The sequence below is a fragment of the Syngnathus leptorhynchus genome, chromosome 8 (assembly GCF_054491065.1).
Source record: "Syngnathus leptorhynchus isolate UIUO chromosome 8, UIUO_Slep, whole genome shotgun sequence".
Lineage (NCBI taxonomy): Eukaryota > Metazoa > Chordata > Actinopteri > Syngnathiformes > Syngnathidae > Syngnathus > Syngnathus leptorhynchus.
The window spans coordinates 6,400,265-6,418,947 of record NC_141202.1 but is presented as its reverse complement, the minus strand read 5'-3'; the positions used below and the strand labels follow the sequence as shown (position 1 = coordinate 6,418,947).

Below are 18,683 nucleotides of genomic sequence, written 5' to 3'. Positions count from 1 at the left end.
TTCTCTTACGGGAAGGTAGAAGTTGTTTTTGCCTGTAAAAGTAGGTGGTTGTCCTTCAGGGTAAACCTGTGTTTCATTGGACGAAATGTTGACAGCAACTGGAGGCAACACATTGTTTTCCAGAAAGAACTAGAACAATAAGAAAACAAGGGACAACACCCACCATCATTCGCTTGACACGATGAACACTTTCTTTAAACTATTCTTACTTTTTCTGTTGTAACACTCCAGACCAGTCTTGGTCTTGAGACCAGTCTCGAGACCGCATTTTGAATGTTTTGAAAATCTTTCTGACTACTAAAGGTTTTGGCCTTGTCTCAGTCTCTGACAAGCCGGACGTGAGATTTACCTGAGAGACCAGCTTGATCCTCTATTCTTCTCCATTCACGTGATAAGGAGAAAACCTTGGTATCGCTACAAAAAACTTTTGATTCACATGTTACTAACCCCAGCCACCCTTGTAATGACAGCAACCTTTGCAATGTTGTGACTGAGGGACCCTATGGCACGCAAGCGGAAGCAAAAGGTCCGGGGTGCAAAACAGAGAGGCAAGAAACAGCTTTTTCTACCACATGGAAAACATCCTTCCATGCGTGGGGTCTTTAACTTACTGAAATGTTTGGGACAACATCCAACATCTCTATGTTATTATTTTTATTTTTTAGATAAACATTTCTAGAAAGATTTTTTTTAATTCCAAATTAAATTGGCTCTTTTTGTTATACCGTGGCTTTTTCTAAATCTGCCAGTATTGTCTATTTTTTGTGTGTACTAATAGCACTCAAGCTAAATATTTTTTACACTTGGCGACACTTGAAAACACATCCAGCTCCTTACAAATGCTGCCATCAATTTAACACATTAACTAAATAATATTCGACAATTTACTTAACCTGACACTAAAGACAGATGCAATAACAAAAGATATTTCTCACTCAGTCTGAGAATTGTATTATATTGTTGCATTTACTGCACTTCATTTTTTCTTCATTTTACAAACTTGCTCTTTTTTGGTTCCTAGTCAATGTCATTGTTATGGCTTAGAGAAATACAGTCTACTGAGTAAAATAAAATGTAAATGTGTTTGGAAGTCCTTTCTCTCTCAATTTAATTTGATTTTTGAGATTCATTTCTGGATGGTCATAATTTTCTATGATTTTTAAGACAGGAATTTAGTTGGGAAAAAAACTGTTTCAGAAAAAGTTTAAATCTGACATGTTTGCATGTTGTGCAATGAAATAGTTGCAGATACTGTTTTACACACTTGGGCATCCCATCAAAAAATGTATTTGAAGAAAATCAAAACTAACATGAGAATGCATAACACTACAAACAGAAACTATGGAACAATATACATATCTTCAAGTGGACATTAAAACACTGAATTGTTGGGTATTCATTCATTTCCTAAACTGCTGTTCATAGTCACCAAAAGTCTGCAAGTTATCCCAGCTGATTTGGACGGGATATAGGTTGGAACAACTACCAAAAAACAAAATAAAATTGGCTGCACAAACAAACAAAGCCAATTTAATTCGTTCAACTGCCCTGAGCGGCTGACCCATGACAGGCACAAAACAAGATTACAATCTTCCAGACACCATTTGTGGAAAGGTCTAATTCTCTGTGCTAATAATCTGCTTTATCGTGCTTTTGCAACCTCAGGCTAGTGTTTCAATTTTATCTACCACCATCCAAATTGCACTATTTTGATCTCATAACAGAAAAAAAAATCTAAATTAGTTGACAAGAAAATTACAACATAAAAGCATTACATATGAAAAGAGGATTAACAGCCAAACATACCAATCTAGAAATCAATGTTTCTGCAGTAAACATTGAAGAAAAGCATTTCAGATTTAAGTTATCCAAGTTATTCACTGTACTCTATCATACTCTATCAACAGCAAAGTTTTAAGACACAGGCTTGCCTCACATGTAAGAAATTACTAATTTAAATGATGCCCGATGTACATACTTGATCCAATGTACGTATGTATGAATGTATGTACGTCAGAGTAAGACTGAGTTAGCGGCCAGGCATACGATGCCATGATTTTCCCAATGTTTAATAAGAAGGAAGTCCAACTCATTGGTTCCAGGTCTGCGACATAAGCATTGGTGTGATTAGACCATTTCTCAATTTCTTTTGGGGCTAATTCTTTTTGCAATGTGCCATCTGTCACAATTCTTAAAGTTCGTGGTCTTATTTTTGTGTGTGTGCCTACAGGTTGACCCCAAACTCTAACCCTCACTGAAAGAGCAAGTTATCAATTTTTTGTACTGGGGATATTCTGAATATAGCCAATTCAGTCACATTTGGCCTCACCAAAAGGTCCTTGTCACAAGTCACATTACACCATGTAATGAATTGTGCTGTGCGTGACCTATGAACACTACAGCTAATTTGGGTTGTGTGAGCTGCAAGCTTGTCATACTGTACATCATTTTCAAACCTAATTATTTCCCATTCCATCACAACAGCATATCTTCACACGAGAGCTTACCATGTTGAAAACTGCCATAGTGAGTATGAGAGCTGTCGTTGTCAAGGTGAGTGTGATTCGGGGCCATGGCTTGTTAGCAATAATGACAGAGGACCTTAGCAGCCACATCAATGAAGTGGGTGTGCTTTTGTTGCAGTGCTGCAGGAATACATATGGAAATATGCTTATAACACAAGAGAAAATATAAAGATACACATAATGCACATAAGTCTGAGTGAGCCGCCTACTAAAACAACAAGCATATTTAAACATGTATAATATATGATGTATTGGTCTTGGATGATTATTGATCGAAATAATTAATTCAGTCATGCAGTTCAGTTAAAAATTCATCTTGACACTCTCTGAGGCTACAAACAGTCCAGATTTGTTCAATATTCATGTGCTCAGTGTAATTAAATTGAGATTATTTAATTTGTTTACTTTAATTAATTTACTTTTTAATTCATGTGATATTATGAAATAGGAAAGCAGTATTCATGATAGGAAAGCAGCATTCATTTTCTCTATTTTTAGAACTGCTTCAAGGGTTTCAGGGTAACACAATGTCACTTACTGCCCAAGTCACTCACACGATCAACTCACAGCAACATCTGAGCGCTACTTTAACTGAGTAGACATTTCAAAAGCTGACAGTTCTACATTTTATATGAAAAAGATTGATCTATTGACCATTTTTTCTAAGCATTGTTATCAAATTACACAACCTACAAATTGCCTCAACAGGGATCACATTGTACAGAAAAAATAAAATCCAAACCACTATTGTGTTCTTCAGGCTGAACATGAAATCACTGGTACTGCATTTAAATTATTTTTTTATTTTCATTTCAAAATGTACTTCTAATATCACACACAAAATAAACAAGATCCGCAAGGTATTTGTCCTCGTAAGACACATAGAGTGGTCAAGCAAACAATTAAGTATAAATGACTCCAATTATAGAATAAACAAGGAAAAGACTGATATTGGCCCTGTTCAAAGATTCAATTTACATAGAATGGCGTGTCACTCACCACAAAGTGTCCAACGAAACATATGAAGACAATCAAGGAAAGGAAGAAGAATGCCATCCCAAAAGATATCCCCAAGACTGCTGTCCTGAGAAGATAACAGGTAGATTAGGATAATTTCTCATCAAAAGCTATTTTCATGCTTACTATAACAAAATACACGTACTTTGGTAAGACGAGTATCTGTACAATGAAAATGCAGGAAAAGATAAGACAAGCGCAGGTGACGTAGTATTTGAAGGCTGGCAAGATTGTTGTTCTGTACTGAAAGAAGAAAAAGGAAGCATTTTAATACAAGAACCATGAAAACTCATGCGTATCTTTCCCACCCAAAAAGACAATTAGAAAAAGATTCTGTCAGTGGAATAATAATACGGAAGATATGTTCTACTTCTTACCTCCTTTTCCAGGGATTTATTGTGAAAGAACAATGATATTCTTTGAATGTCCTCAGATTTGAGCCACTGCCTAGAAGCACACAGGTCGGTCAATTGGGACATAAAACAAAATTCAGGAATATTAAAATAAATTATGCATTAATACAATCAGCCTTACTTTTGTGAATTTATCCCATCAAAAGTCCTGATCATCCTCTCATTAAGTTCCTCCTCAAATCGCTTCTTCTGAGACTTTGTCCTTTTAACAAGTGCGAAAAGAGAGCCAACATTTTAATTTGAAGCAAGATTAGTCATGTGTGTCAAAGGCTTCAGGAGAAGTCAAGAGTTATTAAAAATTCCTGTCCTCTGTCACTGTACTGTCAAGGGACGAAGATAATCCAGTGAAACAAGAACGCAGCTTGCCTTTCAGATCTCCTCTGGAAATGATACTGTCCCATTGGCACGTCCTAGATGGAAAATGGAATCTTAGTGTCGACGAGATGTACACATGACTTCAAATGGCAACAAATGAATAGTAAACAGAGAAAGTTACTCACAGCTGTATTGATCTTGCCGTTCTCGTTGGTCATGCTGTCTCTGTGGTGCAGATTGGCGAAAGGCTTGGCTGCCCCCCAAGACTCCAGGTAACGGGTCATCCTAACAGAGGCTCTCATCTTGGCTCCATCCAAAGTGTGTCTGGGCCTGTAGTGATGTTGCGGGCTGCGACGCTCCACCTGAACAAAGAGTGATGTCATGGAGCTTTTCTGCAGTGTATCAGATCTTTAAAAAATATCAAACATGTTTTCAATACCTTTGGGTTAATAACCAAATATGTGACGACTCCATGCTCCTTGAGATAAGGGTCTCTCTCCTGCCCATCCCCATCTTCTACTTTATAGGATGAATTTAGGTGCTCGAGTGTCACCGATGTGATGTGGACTCGCCTGGAATTGCCAAATGACCCAGTTATTTGGAGATGCTAATGAATTTTGTTATCCTTTCCTGTGAACGCTGATGCAAATTATCAAGAATTTTAACAAAGAATATGTGAGGAATTAGGCATTTAAAGACACAGAAACCCAGTTTTTGAACTGCCGTCACATCATGTGAAACCTGAGCAAATCTAGACTAGCATTTTTCTAAGGCTTTATTTTTAATGATGCTGCAACAGGAGTATACCAGTGATAGCACAGAGAAAACATTTAAAGGCCACCATGGACCCTGAAATGAAACTTGACATAGGAAAGTTGTACATTTGTTGGTATAACATACTTTTAGCATTTCCATTTTACAAAGGTACACCGAAAACCTTGTTTTTATATCAAACGCTGCAGTCTAACTGTACGCATTGGGCATATCGGCATGCGCAAAGTACCTGTATAAGGAATAAGAATCTCCATTTGCCGCTGATGCAAAGTTGGCCGCATTTAGAGACCTTCAACCCCAAATTGTACATCTTATGAGTGACTCAAATACTCACCCTGGCACACCTCCTGCTTCCATGTGGTTGGCCAGCGTGACATCATGTGACCAGACATCATACTGCCATTTCTGAAGTCCGATGACCCCACACAGAACGTTCCCTGAATGCACGCCAACACGCATATTGATGTCAACCCCTGTGGCATCACGCACTTTCCTGTCATGCATCAAAACCACACTTATAACTGTGGAGGAGGGAGCAAAATCAACATCCAACTGTCCATTGTATTGAAATGTACAGAAAATAAGCAATGGAGTATAAGATTTAGTACACAACCTAGTTTTTGCACAATATGTAAATATAATTATGACTGATTATCTCCGTATCGTGGGAGGGATCTTTTCATTAAGAACACGACTTGTAATGAGGCAAGTGTTAAGCTGTTATCAATCATTAATGTTTGACAAAGCTACTGAATTAACTGCTCATGAATTATGGGAGTGCTGAGCATTTTTGACTTAAAACCGATTCAGCATGACAAATCTCTGCACGTTAAATTGTATTGATAATTGTTCAGATTTCTGATAGCGTGGATTGACAAGAGTATAAGGATTAGATCGGTTTTGCACTTTTTCTAAATACATACTTATAAAGATGTTTGATATTATTGTATGAGATTGCTTTTCGCTGAAATATATGAGGTAGTCATAGTATGCAAAACAGTCAATAGTCAAGTAATTGGTGCGATACAGTAAGAGTGTGGAGTTGTACAAAAGTCACAGTAGAGAGACCTTTGACTTACTTGATTGCTTCACACATGTCCAGCCCCATTTTAACACAGTTCTTGGCATGGTTTGGTAGAGACTCTGGTAGGCCAGATACACAATAGTAACAGTCACCAAGGATTTTTATCCGCATACATTCATTTTCCTGTATACAAAAAATGAAACACAAAGTAAGAAAATCTCCACACTGAGCCTTGCGACCTTCTCTATAACTATGGCTGTATAATAATGGAATATTACAGAGTAGAAGAATTAGTTATTTCTGTGGTGAGTATAAACATTATCAAGCTTCCCCTGTGCACAAAACTACATAGGAATTAGTATACTGTATATTGTATCATTTCTTTACATGTTTGAGGTGAATTTCTAGTTACACAAACTTTGTCGGGGTATGTTACTTAGTGATAGTGAGAGTTAAATTATGACTTATTTACCTTGGCAATTTGGTCAAATTTGCCAAACAATTCATTTAGCATGTGTACCAGCTCGCCGGGTGAGCAGTCACTGGCAAGGCGTGTGAATCCAACGATATCAGCATACAATATGCTACAGAAAAGAAAAATATAATATAATATAATATAATATAATATAATATAATATAATAAATTATACATGCCTGACGTTGGTGTGTCTCTGAACGTATAGATTGTGAAAATTGTTTGTGTTCTCTATCTGACCAAAATTTGGTCCTTTTAGTCTCTGGATGATCTCTGCTTTCATCACACGGGCAATATGTGCAGGTAGTAGCGACAACAGCAGACGCTCCTGATGATATGACAAAAAAAATATATGGTGAGTCAAACTCTGATGAGTAGGTAAAATATTTTGATCAATACAATGCCGCATATAAAGATAGATTTAAATCCAAATTTCATACATATTGCCCTTATCTTATCCACATTTAAATCAAACATTAATTTCATGCAATCACTTAATAAAAACATCCTAAAAGGTCAGAGTTTATTAATATAACAACTCATTCATGAAAGAAATTATGGAAATGGTCATGATTGTATTGCAAGCTGCAGTAAATGTGTAAGCCAAAGTCACACTCTCCATTATTGTACTATTGACAATATAGTACTATTGTACTGTATTGTACTAACTGCTCCATGAAGAACAGCGCCATGGAGGCTTCTCAGAAAACATAATAATGAATTTATGATGATTCACATCGGACAGCTAATTCCAAATTCCAAGCAGCCTCACATTTTGATACTTTGAATGAAAGCACGACACAGCATCTATTATGTGTGCACTCAGCACAAAAGAGAGTATGTGTGACTGCACCCAGCATGGTGGCTAAACACTGGTTGCAGGCAGCCATAACCTCCCAAGGCCAAGTTGAAATACTTCTTCGAGGGCATTTTATCTTTCAATGTGACAGCACAAAATGGATTCACCTGGCAAGAAGCAAAAAGAGCTACTTGGTATACTTATAAGCTGAAAGAAGTCAAGTCATTTTTTTCTTAACAATATGTTCTATGCAGTCTACACCCATTTTTTTAAAATTATTATTAGGTTTGCGAAATGTGAATTAAGTGATGTAACCTGTTAGCATATTGACCGTGTTACCTGCTGTCTCTTTTCGAATTCCAGTTTAATGGGAGATTTGATGCAGTTGCAGGTGTCCTGATAAGTCTGTTTGAGTGCCAACTCCATCAGGTGCTTATGGTATGCCCCTGCCATGTTCCCACACATGAAAATGATGATATTGGCCAAAATCTGAAAGATCAGGACATAAGCAAATGTCAGTGTTCTTTAACATTGTGTTATCAATAATTTGTGGTTTATTTAAATTTTATCAGATAATGTCAGGGAAGTATTTTTTCTCTCACTTGTATACTATCAGTTCAGATTTATAATATTGTTGTAAGTACATTTTTCAACATTTGAGATTTCTCGTTAAATGCCAATGGTGGTTTTAAAATTGCGTCACCAGCTGTGCATTCACTGGCACTCATCATACTGTACCCATAAAATGTTTTACTGCATCACCATTAACATAGAATGTACGGAAAATCTGATTCATTGTTTTATAAATGCTATGGACATCAATCCGGCATTGTAAGGTTTTCCTTTCTTCAATGAGAGAAGTTAAATCATAGTCTTAAATACGCCTTCGCAGTAAAATTTAACGAGCATTGCAAAGTTACGATGGCAGTGTTGTAGTTCATGTCTCTAAACACAACCTGGTGGGATTTTCCAGAACATAATAGCTGGCCTTAGTGAGACAGGTTGTTCATACTGAGCTGCTACACCCAATCTGAAATCTTTAACACTTTAACGTTAACTAATAAAAAAGTGTCATTCTCTATAAACTCAAACTCTGTGCTAATATTTGTGGGAAAGGAAGGAATGTCACCAAAATCTAAGGGTTTTCATTTTGCATTAGTGGGACATGCTAGTAAAAAAAACATTTGGTGTTTATGGGACAGTTCAAGATTATCTCAATCTGCTTAGTATACATTTAGTTGACCTGCAAAATGAAAATGTGCAATGTATCCCTGCAACTGTGGATCGAAAGTATTGCTTTTTAAAAACGGGAGTAGCAAAAAATTAAAACACAAGATGGTAACATCCCTTTCTTTCTTTTCACACCTGCTATTTTGTGTTGTAGATATGTGACTGTAAGCCTGACCTGCCATACGACTGGTTCCAAATGAGCAGCTGTAGTGGACAGACATACACTCAACACAGCAGTGTGCGAGGCAGAGGTGAGAACACTGGCGATGATGGCATCCCGCATGGAGAACGGCAGCATCGTGTAAACCACAAAAACAATAAACAAAAAGAACGACACCTGTGGAGAGAGATATGTTTATTGAGAAATTAACCGAGTCATACTGACCTGATGTAAAAACATTATCAATGTGCTTAAAGCCATTAAAGACATTTCAAGCGGGCACTTGGGAGTAAAACCGTTACTGTCATTTTGAATATATTTTTAAAAGCACTCCCCTGGCCACGGCACAGTTGCTTTACGCTAGATTTAGGCTGGGTACCAAAATAGGGCTCTCTGTCTGCTATAACCACAGTCACGAAAAAAGTCAGCTCAGGCCATTTCATGAGCTCTTATCGGGGACGGATTCCTTCAGGATTTGGTTTTCTCTCCTGGGGTTTAAGGTGATCTTGACTGATACATAGGGGAGCTGAGAAGATAATGTATAATTATAATCCCAAATAAAATGATGGGGGCTACACAGAATTCTGATGGCACTATAGACCCCCCACACCCATCAAGCCTTGGTGTAGTGCCATCCCTGTCTTTTAGATATGCTGAAATAGCTGCAAACACAGCTCATCCACATGAACATCATGGGAGGCCACTGTGCTTTGGCATAATTCACTTACCCATAATACAATTTAGACAAGCTCACAATAGTTGAATTACTTTGCACTGTGTTACAGTCAATGATATCCTGTTACCATTTGAATAACTTGTGTATCAAAAGTATCGATGTTTCATTATTGATTCGCAAATCACGAGTGCCTATATGTGCAGCTCATGAGAATAGTCTCAGGGTAGACTTGAACATCATATGTGGATCGTTCAAAAAAAGTTCTTGGGCAACATTTTATCTAAGAAAAGCGCCACAATGTGGCATCAAAAAAAGAAAACAGTTTGCCATCAAGTGATTCATGTTGTGCACAAGTTGGCCCATATAAACATCAGTAGCTCTGATAGCTTACCTAACCTCCCTTGACTCGCTGCAGGAAAAAGGACAGTCAGCACTTTTACCCCAAACCTGGCACCTCTAATGTAGCATGGCAAGTGCTTTGCATTTTTACATTACGGGAGCTCCCTCACACACATTGCACTGCTCTTTAATCCCACCTCCTGGCGCACGGGTGAGGAAGCTCATCTGATGGCGTGCATGAGAGAAAGAGGTCAGTGTTCTCTTGGGCTGCAGAGATGTGCGAAATAACCTTTCTCTGGTTAGGGGCAGCCAGATTGGTAGAGGGTGGAAAAGCCGTGTCGACAAAATTAAAATGAAACAAATATCAGATACTGTATGTCACCTTTCTAACTAACCTAAGTACACATTTATCCATTCAATTTTTATACTGTTTATTCTCGGGCCTGTGGGTGAGCTGGAGCCAACACCCTGGAATTTTCACCTGCCAGTCGCAGGCTATGTAACACTAATCAAACATTTATTTTCACAATTTAAAAAATCCACAGTACAGCAGCACCACAAAAAACTCACATAAAGGGGGTTTACTGTGACTGATTTACTGTGCATTGAACAGAGGGGGAAAAGTTTCCATCGGAAAGTGTTGGCATTTTACGCATGCGAAAGTTACTCTTACTCTTGATCATTCCCATTTTTGCCACAAACTAACAATACTGTTTTTCTTCACTGCATAGGGAACAATTTCAAAGTACCTAAAAAAAAAACCACATCTTACTGTAACCAAGGTAACAAAAACCTTCCAATCATAAATGGTTTGTTAAAGCTGCAGTAAATGAGGTTCCAGGTATGTTTTTTTTTTCCCCCAATGTACTTATTCTATTTTGACCATGACATTAGGTCTTGGAAATAAATTTAGCTTCTAACACCACTAACAGGAACGGATAGCAAATAGATTCACCCGCAGGATGATGCTCTTGTCAAGCTGAATATCTGACCATTACATCCAGAGTGCCATGACAACGACAAGAAAAACACAGAATCCACATTGACGTAGGTGACCAAACTCGCAATGAAAGAGTCCAGAAAAAACTGTCACCGGAACTGCTTCCATTCTCAGACAAGGTCTCTCATCAGGAATAGAACAATTAATATTTTATGGAAAATTTGTGGGATACAGACGTGGAGAAAAGCAGAGAGAAACACTTAACAAGGGTTATGACTTTAAGGTGAAAAGCAAGGAGTCATGTGATCAGTAGGAGGAGGAAGAGGACACAGGGCTTCTTTCTGTCATCTTGATACTAGGTCAACATTGCCCTAAATTAGTTGAGTGGCCGGCTGTGGTGTTTTTGCAGAGAGGCAAATGCTTTTCTCATATTATTTAGGCAGAAAAGCTTGAAATCCCTGACCGGAGAAATATATTCATTGCAAATCGGTGTTAAGTAAAAGCAAAAAGATTGAAGATTTGTAACAACTAATTTTACCTAAAAGAAAAAAAAAAGCTAAATTGAACATATGGACGGTGGTTCCGATGTCTGAACAACTAATGCATTAACTCACTTCACATTTCATGGAAAGTCTGTTACTGTTGCTTCCAATTATCATCTGCTTCAACAGCGTATGGAAATAATTTGCTTCATGTTCTCCTAAATGCACCCTCTGATACCCTAACTGGATCAAGAAACTAGTAGTTAATGGAAGGGATGTCAGGATAAAGATACCCGCCTATGTCTCCTTCATACTGAGACTCGATGCGATAACCAAATTGTGAGAATCTTCCTTCAGTGTGGCTAAAGCAAGCACAAAAGAACCTTCTCAATTATGTTAAGGCTTTTCCAAGATCCAGGCAACAGTGCTGCTACCAGCTCATGAATCAAATCCTCCCTAATACCATGGCGGGTTCATAAAACAAATTATGGAGATGGGGTGTCCGATTACATCGAGCTTTTAGTCTGTCTGGGATCTGCTTAAAGGCTTGATTTGCAATGCAAGCATCTGTAACATGCTGTTATTTCAGCCCACCCCAAAAGATACTTTAATTGCATACTAAACACATTACATTAAAATACACATTATAGAGGTGCTCAGTTTGCATCTTGTCTAATCAGACTGGCCTACACAACTACATAGCCGCTATTTATGCAGCACTTGCACCTGCATGGTGCTTAAGGCGGTTAAGCGCGCCCGCGCACGCACGCACGCACGCACAAACGCACGCATGCACGCACGCACAAACACACACACACACACACACACACACACACACACACACACACACACACAGATATGCAACCACATAGGCTCTATTTATGCGGCACTTGCACCTGCATGGTGCTTAAAGCGGTTAAGCGCGCACGCACGCACGCACGCACGCACGCACGCACACACACACACACACACACTCAAGTGCACTTACACAAGTGCACACACACTTCCACGTTCAAGGCAAAGGCAACCACGTGCAGCACAAATGATCTCAGAAGAAGTGATTCAAAGAAACATGATCCTTTTTCTGTCATCATAACTTGCATCGTCCCTCCACCACAAATTGCAATCTTTTAAAGTGCTGATCTTTCAAAGTCAATGAGTTGACTCATTGCTATTATAACTCAAGTCAAGTATTTTTGAGGGGGTTACTAAATTCAAAGCCCAATAAGAGAAGTATTAGTGTGGTGTATAACAAATCTGAAGGCAATTGATTACTCCGATTTTAGGCTTTTTTTTTTAATTAAACTGCAAATGTTGGCTTTATATTGAGTGCGTTGCGAAGGACACGTTGCCTTTAAATACTGATGGTGAGCCACACAGTACAGGTCATTGTTAGATTTCCATCATTTACATGCAAACGAGGGATGCAAAATTTCAATAGAAACAAAATCTGCCGGGCGCCAGCGGACTCATCCTTGCTTCCTCCTCCCCTATAGCTTAGCTGTCCTTTATCGGTTCTAACCCTATTTCCTACCGGCCCATGATTGTATCTGAGGTATGAGGCACCACTGCATTTGTTTCCTTCATAAACTGATGTTTGCATTATGAGTGCATGTATATTGATGGAAGCCTGTATAGCACCACAATAAAATTGGATGAGACTAGATACCCAGGCAGACTCTGGTTGCGTTAATTCAGCACAGCCAAAGTAATATGGTGGCCTTAAAGCCCCTATGCCACTGAGTAGTGAGCAATTATGAATGTTATTGAAGGCAGCAAATGTTGCGTTCTCGTCAGGGTTCATTCAAGGTTGCAAATTTTGAAAGTTCAGCGTTGTGCTCACAATGCCAGTAGAAGACAAAACAAATACGTTTGGAATTATGCACGTTCCTGCATGAGGGACAGGGAGGATGATAGATGGGAAACAGATGAGGGAAGGCACAGATATTTCTCAGTGAGGGGCAGAAGCTGGACCATACAGATAAGCCCTTCTCCCTAGCATTTACAAACAGACGGGGGCTTTGTGGGGACTGGATAAGCGTTCAATTGATTTCAGGTTGGGAAATGGAGACTGAAATGTATACAAACCAAACCTGGCATACTGAGAATAAGAAATGCAACTTTGAGCCTTTGCTATGTTTATCTACTGTTTATCAACCTAAATAACACGGTTTTTTTGGCCAACAGACCATGTCTGTAATAAATTGCATTTTCAAAATATAAAAATGTCAGAGTTTCATCAACGCTGGTGCATGCCTGTGGTGCTGTGCAAATATACTTGGGCACATTTTGGATACTGTGTTTAAAAAACTGAACGTTAAGCAGAAGATGCAGGGAACGAGTGTATTCGTTTCCATCTTTCAAGATGCTCAAAAGTAAGAAAATGCATGTAATGAGGGTGGAATGGATGTGAAGTCAGGAGTGTGAGTCAACAAGCCAATCTGGCCAGATAAATGTTAATTAACGTGGATGCTGCAGTCGGAGTGCACTAATAGCATAATGGGCTGATATTTTCAGTGAGTGGGAGAAGGATGAATAGAATGACGTGCAGATCGGTGCACCTTAAAATTCTGCTTTGTGCCAAATGAGTCCACATTGGGCATCTGTATTCATAGGCACTGGTGAATGTTACTTCTACTGCTGAATGTTTTTTGTACTGCAAACACGTCATTCAATGCTCCCTGGAAGTTTTATCAATACAACGTCTCTTATTGTGGAGATGGAGGCAACGTTTTATGTGCCTTCTCTAAAAAATACTCCAGGTGGACACTGAGCACTTCGCTTATATGTACAAACCACCTATTACCCCATTCAGCTAACCACGTGTGACACAATGCCAACAAAGTGAGCTCATATGTTTATTTCACTTTCAGTCACAAGTTATGTAAAAACAATGTCAAGCAATATCAAATATCTGCAAGCTATCTTTCAGAATTTGACTCAAAATCAGATTTCGGTCATCAACAGTTGTCGATTTAGATTGCAAAGACATAAATGATCTTATCTAACTACATAGGACTGGAATCTGATGACACAAAAGCACTCAAATGTTTAAAATGTCATTTCTGTGGCTTAAGCATCTAAGAGGGGGCTAAGGCAAACAATGAATGGAGAAGAGGAGAATTACAAATAGTAAAGGAAGTTAGTATTGAAATACTGCGATAGGCGATTAAGTGAGACGGAGGCTCACTTTTCTCAAAGCTCTTCACAAAAGGGCTTTTGGCAAGCAAGACTTCTCCCGGCAGGGCTTTCAAAAGAATTCAAGTTTAAGGCACTTCTGTGCTGGCCTCATTTTCAAACCCGAAAGCTATGTTTAGTTATTTATACTGCCTATGAATAAATCAGAATGCCTCACATACATTTACACAAGAGGTAAATTGACCAAAAGATATCTTTCCCGGGCTTACCTGGTCCCATGGACAGACGATTCCACCGGAAAACATAAAGAGGTAACCCATTGCAACCAAGCAGGCCCAGATGACAAGGGAGAACACCCGAAGAAGCTTCTTGAAAATAGATTCAATGCAGACCAAAACAAATACAGCCAGGAAGATGGCCAACGCTGTGGGCACAGTAATCACAAAGGCCACATGGTCCTCAACGTTCTGGAATGACAAGAGTTAGAAAACCAAATCAATGGTGATTTTGTATCAGGAGCAAGAGCTGCAACAGGATTTTCTTCGAATTTCTTTTGGAAATAATCTGAATGCTTACATAAGACATTACCCGTCAGAACCGTCAATGCAAGGTAAGTAAACGTAAAAGGTAAGTACAGCACATTCTTTTTCATTATTAGAGCAGCACATAGACTTTGGCTAAAGTTGACCTGCGACTGAGCCTGGGTGTGTTTTCATGCAGGATGATTAGCTATGATAAAGCATTCACACCGTGATGTATAAAAGATGTATTGGACACAGAAGGTTATGAAAGAAAAATATTGACGTCAATGAAAATTCAAAAAATCTTAAGGACATTTTTCTCAAGCGAGGCATCAAGAAAATAACACTTAAGAAAAGTAGAAATTGACACATCTCAAGGGGACACGAGACAGCCAGCTTGCTAAGCCTCTTTTCTTTATTCCCACTTCAATTTTCCGACTAAATAAACAACCAGAGGGGGGTGTGAGTCACCCTCTGAGACACCAAATAGCCCATCAAGGAAAAATGAAAGTGTTTCAGTACTTTAATCTGATTTGCTCAATGTAATCTATGTCAACTAATAACATGAAATAAAAGACCATTGACTTTAATCTCTGAACACAATCTTTCCAAGATGTGGATACAAAATAAGTTCGATTTATGAAGGCCAAGCAAGGTTAAATGAGTCCTCGCACTAAAACACATTAACACCCATATTAAACTAATTACATGTCCATATGGTAATTATGGTTAAAAAAAAAAAAAAGATTTTGTAAGATTTCACCATGACAAATGACTTGCGTTGCTTTTTCTTTCATTTTCACACAATTGGAAGGACATGGTTGTGGTCTGCATAATGTGCATGTATGAGCTCGAATTTGGATATATGAGACTTTTTTTTAATGCTCATACATAACTGAACACTAATTTACTAATGCTGTAAATCAGACATGTCTTCTTTGATGAATCTTTTTTAAAAGAGGGCATCTTAAATAAGAACAGAAATTGAACATATACTACTGTACATCTATTATGGATTTGAGGCTGCTTTTCTGTTCCTGAGCTACACTTTAGATTTGAAGGTCCTTATAAAAATTGCAGGACCTTTTGTTTCAATGTGACAGTAACAAGGATGTCAATGTAGAGTGAGAACGCTTAGTGAAGGTCATATAGTCTTCTTCGGGAATGTGACACCAGGAAAGAACAAATTAAAGGATATTGATCATTAGCTCAATATGTCGCATGGCTACTGTTGCATTTGTATGTAGAGACACACTGGTCGAAGAAACAATATTGGCTCTCTCCAGGCTGGGTGTTGATCCCTACTTTTCTCTTTGGAAGGATATTCATTTTGCTGACATCTCAGATAGATAGTGTGATCTGTAATGAGTCTGTATACACCACTGATGAAGTTGATGCTTTGCAAGGTAATATTTAATTCAGAATGGAACCAAGATTTTGTGGCAAAAGCCCCTGTCATTCCTGACTTGTGTGTGTGTCTCCGACACACTGATTGTTACGGCACAGTATAGATTGGAGATGCATCAAGCAGAGTGACAATTTGGTAGCAAAAAGTCAATCTAAACCTTACGCCTGCTCAGACCATGTCTAAATACTGGCCCAAGGTTGACCAATCGTCTAATAGTTGAATTTGTTCGGGGTACAGGCAGACCGATACTTGTCAGCTGCACAACATTTAAGAAGAATTGAATGAGATGCTCAGAACAGCGGCAAATTAAACACTCCCACAGTGCCGCAGCCCACCCACTTGCTGATCTGCCACTCCGTGAACTGACCATAAATGGTCTTCACTGGACTTACTTGCTTTACAAAAGAGTGTCCTGAGTGCATTATGTATTGTATCAACATTTGAATTCATCAATTACATTTTAATTGTATTACTAGTGCTCAACATTTTTACATGCGTCATCTATGAAGATCATTATTTACACATTCTGTTCAAGGGTAGAGGTTCCACTTTTCAATTAATATTTTACGTGTTCTCGTCACAAATACTTTCATCTCTTTAATCCGAGCTTTATTGCAAGGCATTTAGATTTTTCTTTTACGACCCCCAGCCCCATCTTCCCTGTCTTTCCTCATGTAAGCAGGCAACGCAGTGGGACAGGAGAGGATGTGTGTGGTTGTGAAGAGAGTCGGTCTCGCTCAGAGCTGAGCTCCGAAACAGAACAGGATTTAGGTCAGTCAGCTCACAGGAAGGGGGGGTGGCATCAGGATACGAATGAAAGAGAGACAGAAATATGAGGAGGTTAAAGATGACAGAAGCACAAAATGCACAGAAATAGAGGAGGAAGGAGAATGAAATGAGGGTGGAGCTAAAGGTCACGCCAATCCCACACCGAGCCAGAGCAAAAAGGCAGGATGTGGGGCAGGAAGGCTCGAGATGCTTGTGCGCTCTCAAGGCAGAAATCCATTGTTATTAGAATTTCTTTGTTGTTTATTTATTTGATACATTTCAGAAATGCAACTTCTTTGTTACAATTTAAACTTCGGACTCTGCTTAATTTACAAAACTCAGCTTTTTAACAGCGGGTTCACATGTAATGCTAGCAGTGTCAGACACATTACTCACCACACCAATTGTGGCTCAAGTGCTGAGTCAGACGCTTGCCCCAGATGAATATGCCATCATGGGCAAAACCACAAGTCTGATTACAAGTGTCTGAAAAAATGTTGTTAAAAATCATTCAGCCATCATTAAAACATGTCAGCAAAATATTGTCTGACTTGATGTTTTTGCCTTTTCTTATCAATAGGCAATTTGCTGACTAAACAGACATAGCAATATATTCGATGCATATCATCAGTAATGGAAGTTGCCGATGTCAACATCTGTTTGCATTTGGCAAAGTATGCAAATCATTTGCCCATACTTGATTGAGAGTTTGGATAATGTTTGATATGTTTAGATTATTATGCAAATCTGCAGTACCCAGTGACATTGCTGTGAGGCTCTTTTGCTGTATTAGAATAATCCCTCCATCAAAGCAGATTCATCAAGCAGACTAGGCGAGATTCTCAATTGGTGAAATATGGTAAACGATGAGATTATGCTTCCATAATCCCCTCAAGATGTCTTTTTCATTTTTTGCCTTGTTAAAGCTCATTGCTTATCTGTTGAATATATAATTTGAAAAACATTTCACAACACTTCAGTGCAAGACAGAAAAAGTCCAAATTTAAGAAACAAACATTTACCTAAACGATCTAAACTTTTTACATTTTAAAAAAGTGGTGTTCTTTGTTTTGGTGTTTTATTTTGTAACAACTAATAATGTAATGGAGATCAAATGTCTCTGACAACTTCTCAATTTTGATCCATTCACCTGAATTTTTTATTCAGTGAAAACAGACGAAATACTTGATCATTTTCGACTTTATACTGTGCCCCATTTTTATTTCCCAGAGGGTCTTTGCTTCTTCACTGCATTGAATTTGTCAGCTTTTCCAAGCGGAGATAACCGTGTCAAAATATTGAGAGCTAGAAAGCACCACTGCCTTTCTGTAGTTCAGTCAACCATGAGCTCAAACAATAACCAAGCCCCTCACTTTTATCCAACCCTCTCTTCACATTAGTGCTGCCGTGTAGATGACATGCTGGGGATGTGTGTATGTTACCCGGTGTGTGTACGTATATGGGAGCAATATGAAATGTGTTTTTTGACCTGTGTGTCCCTTTTGGTAACCTTTATGTTGAGTTTACTGTTTTTTTTTTTAATTGTCTGTGAACCCATATGTGAAAATTCTCCCATTGACAGAGTTTAACCTTTGTGGGACTACCCAAAATAAACTACTGTGTTGTTCAGCAACATTTAAAGTGCAGATGTTTCTTACTCTCCATTTGCATAATACATG

The 18,683-nt window shown here is 38.5% G+C and overlaps 1 protein-coding gene across 3 annotated transcripts in view; it reads right to left on the bottom strand.

Annotated features, from left to right (window-relative positions):
• Positions 1-18,683, bottom strand: part of adcy2a (adenylate cyclase 2a) — a 32,092-nt gene that overhangs the window by 6,686 nt on the left and 6,723 nt on the right. For 2 of the 3 annotated variants that reach the window (XM_085919440.1, XM_085919441.1), the window contains 16 exons: positions 14,577-14,774; positions 8,748-8,909; positions 7,682-7,831; positions 6,723-6,871; positions 6,541-6,652; positions 6,124-6,251; positions 5,379-5,537; positions 4,710-4,842; positions 4,456-4,632; positions 4,322-4,365; positions 4,077-4,157; positions 3,920-3,989; positions 3,688-3,785; positions 3,525-3,609; positions 2,508-2,645; positions 10-129 (listed from right to left, as the gene is read on the bottom strand). In XM_085919440.1, the coding sequence (XP_085775566.1) occupies positions 10-129; positions 2,508-2,645; positions 3,525-3,609; positions 3,688-3,785; positions 3,920-3,989; positions 4,077-4,157; positions 4,322-4,365; positions 4,456-4,632; positions 4,710-4,842; positions 5,379-5,537; positions 6,124-6,251; positions 6,541-6,652; positions 6,723-6,871; positions 7,682-7,831; positions 8,748-8,909; positions 14,577-14,774 (2,004 nt within the window). Of the gene's footprint in view, positions 1-9; positions 130-2,507; positions 2,646-3,524; positions 3,610-3,687; positions 3,786-3,919; positions 3,990-4,076; positions 4,158-4,321; positions 4,366-4,455; positions 4,633-4,709; positions 4,843-5,378; positions 5,538-6,123; positions 6,252-6,540; positions 6,653-6,722; positions 6,872-7,681; positions 7,832-8,747; positions 8,910-14,576; positions 14,775-17,400; positions 17,471-18,683 lie in introns of those variants that run through there. The other variant, XM_085919442.1, reaches the window with a different exon arrangement.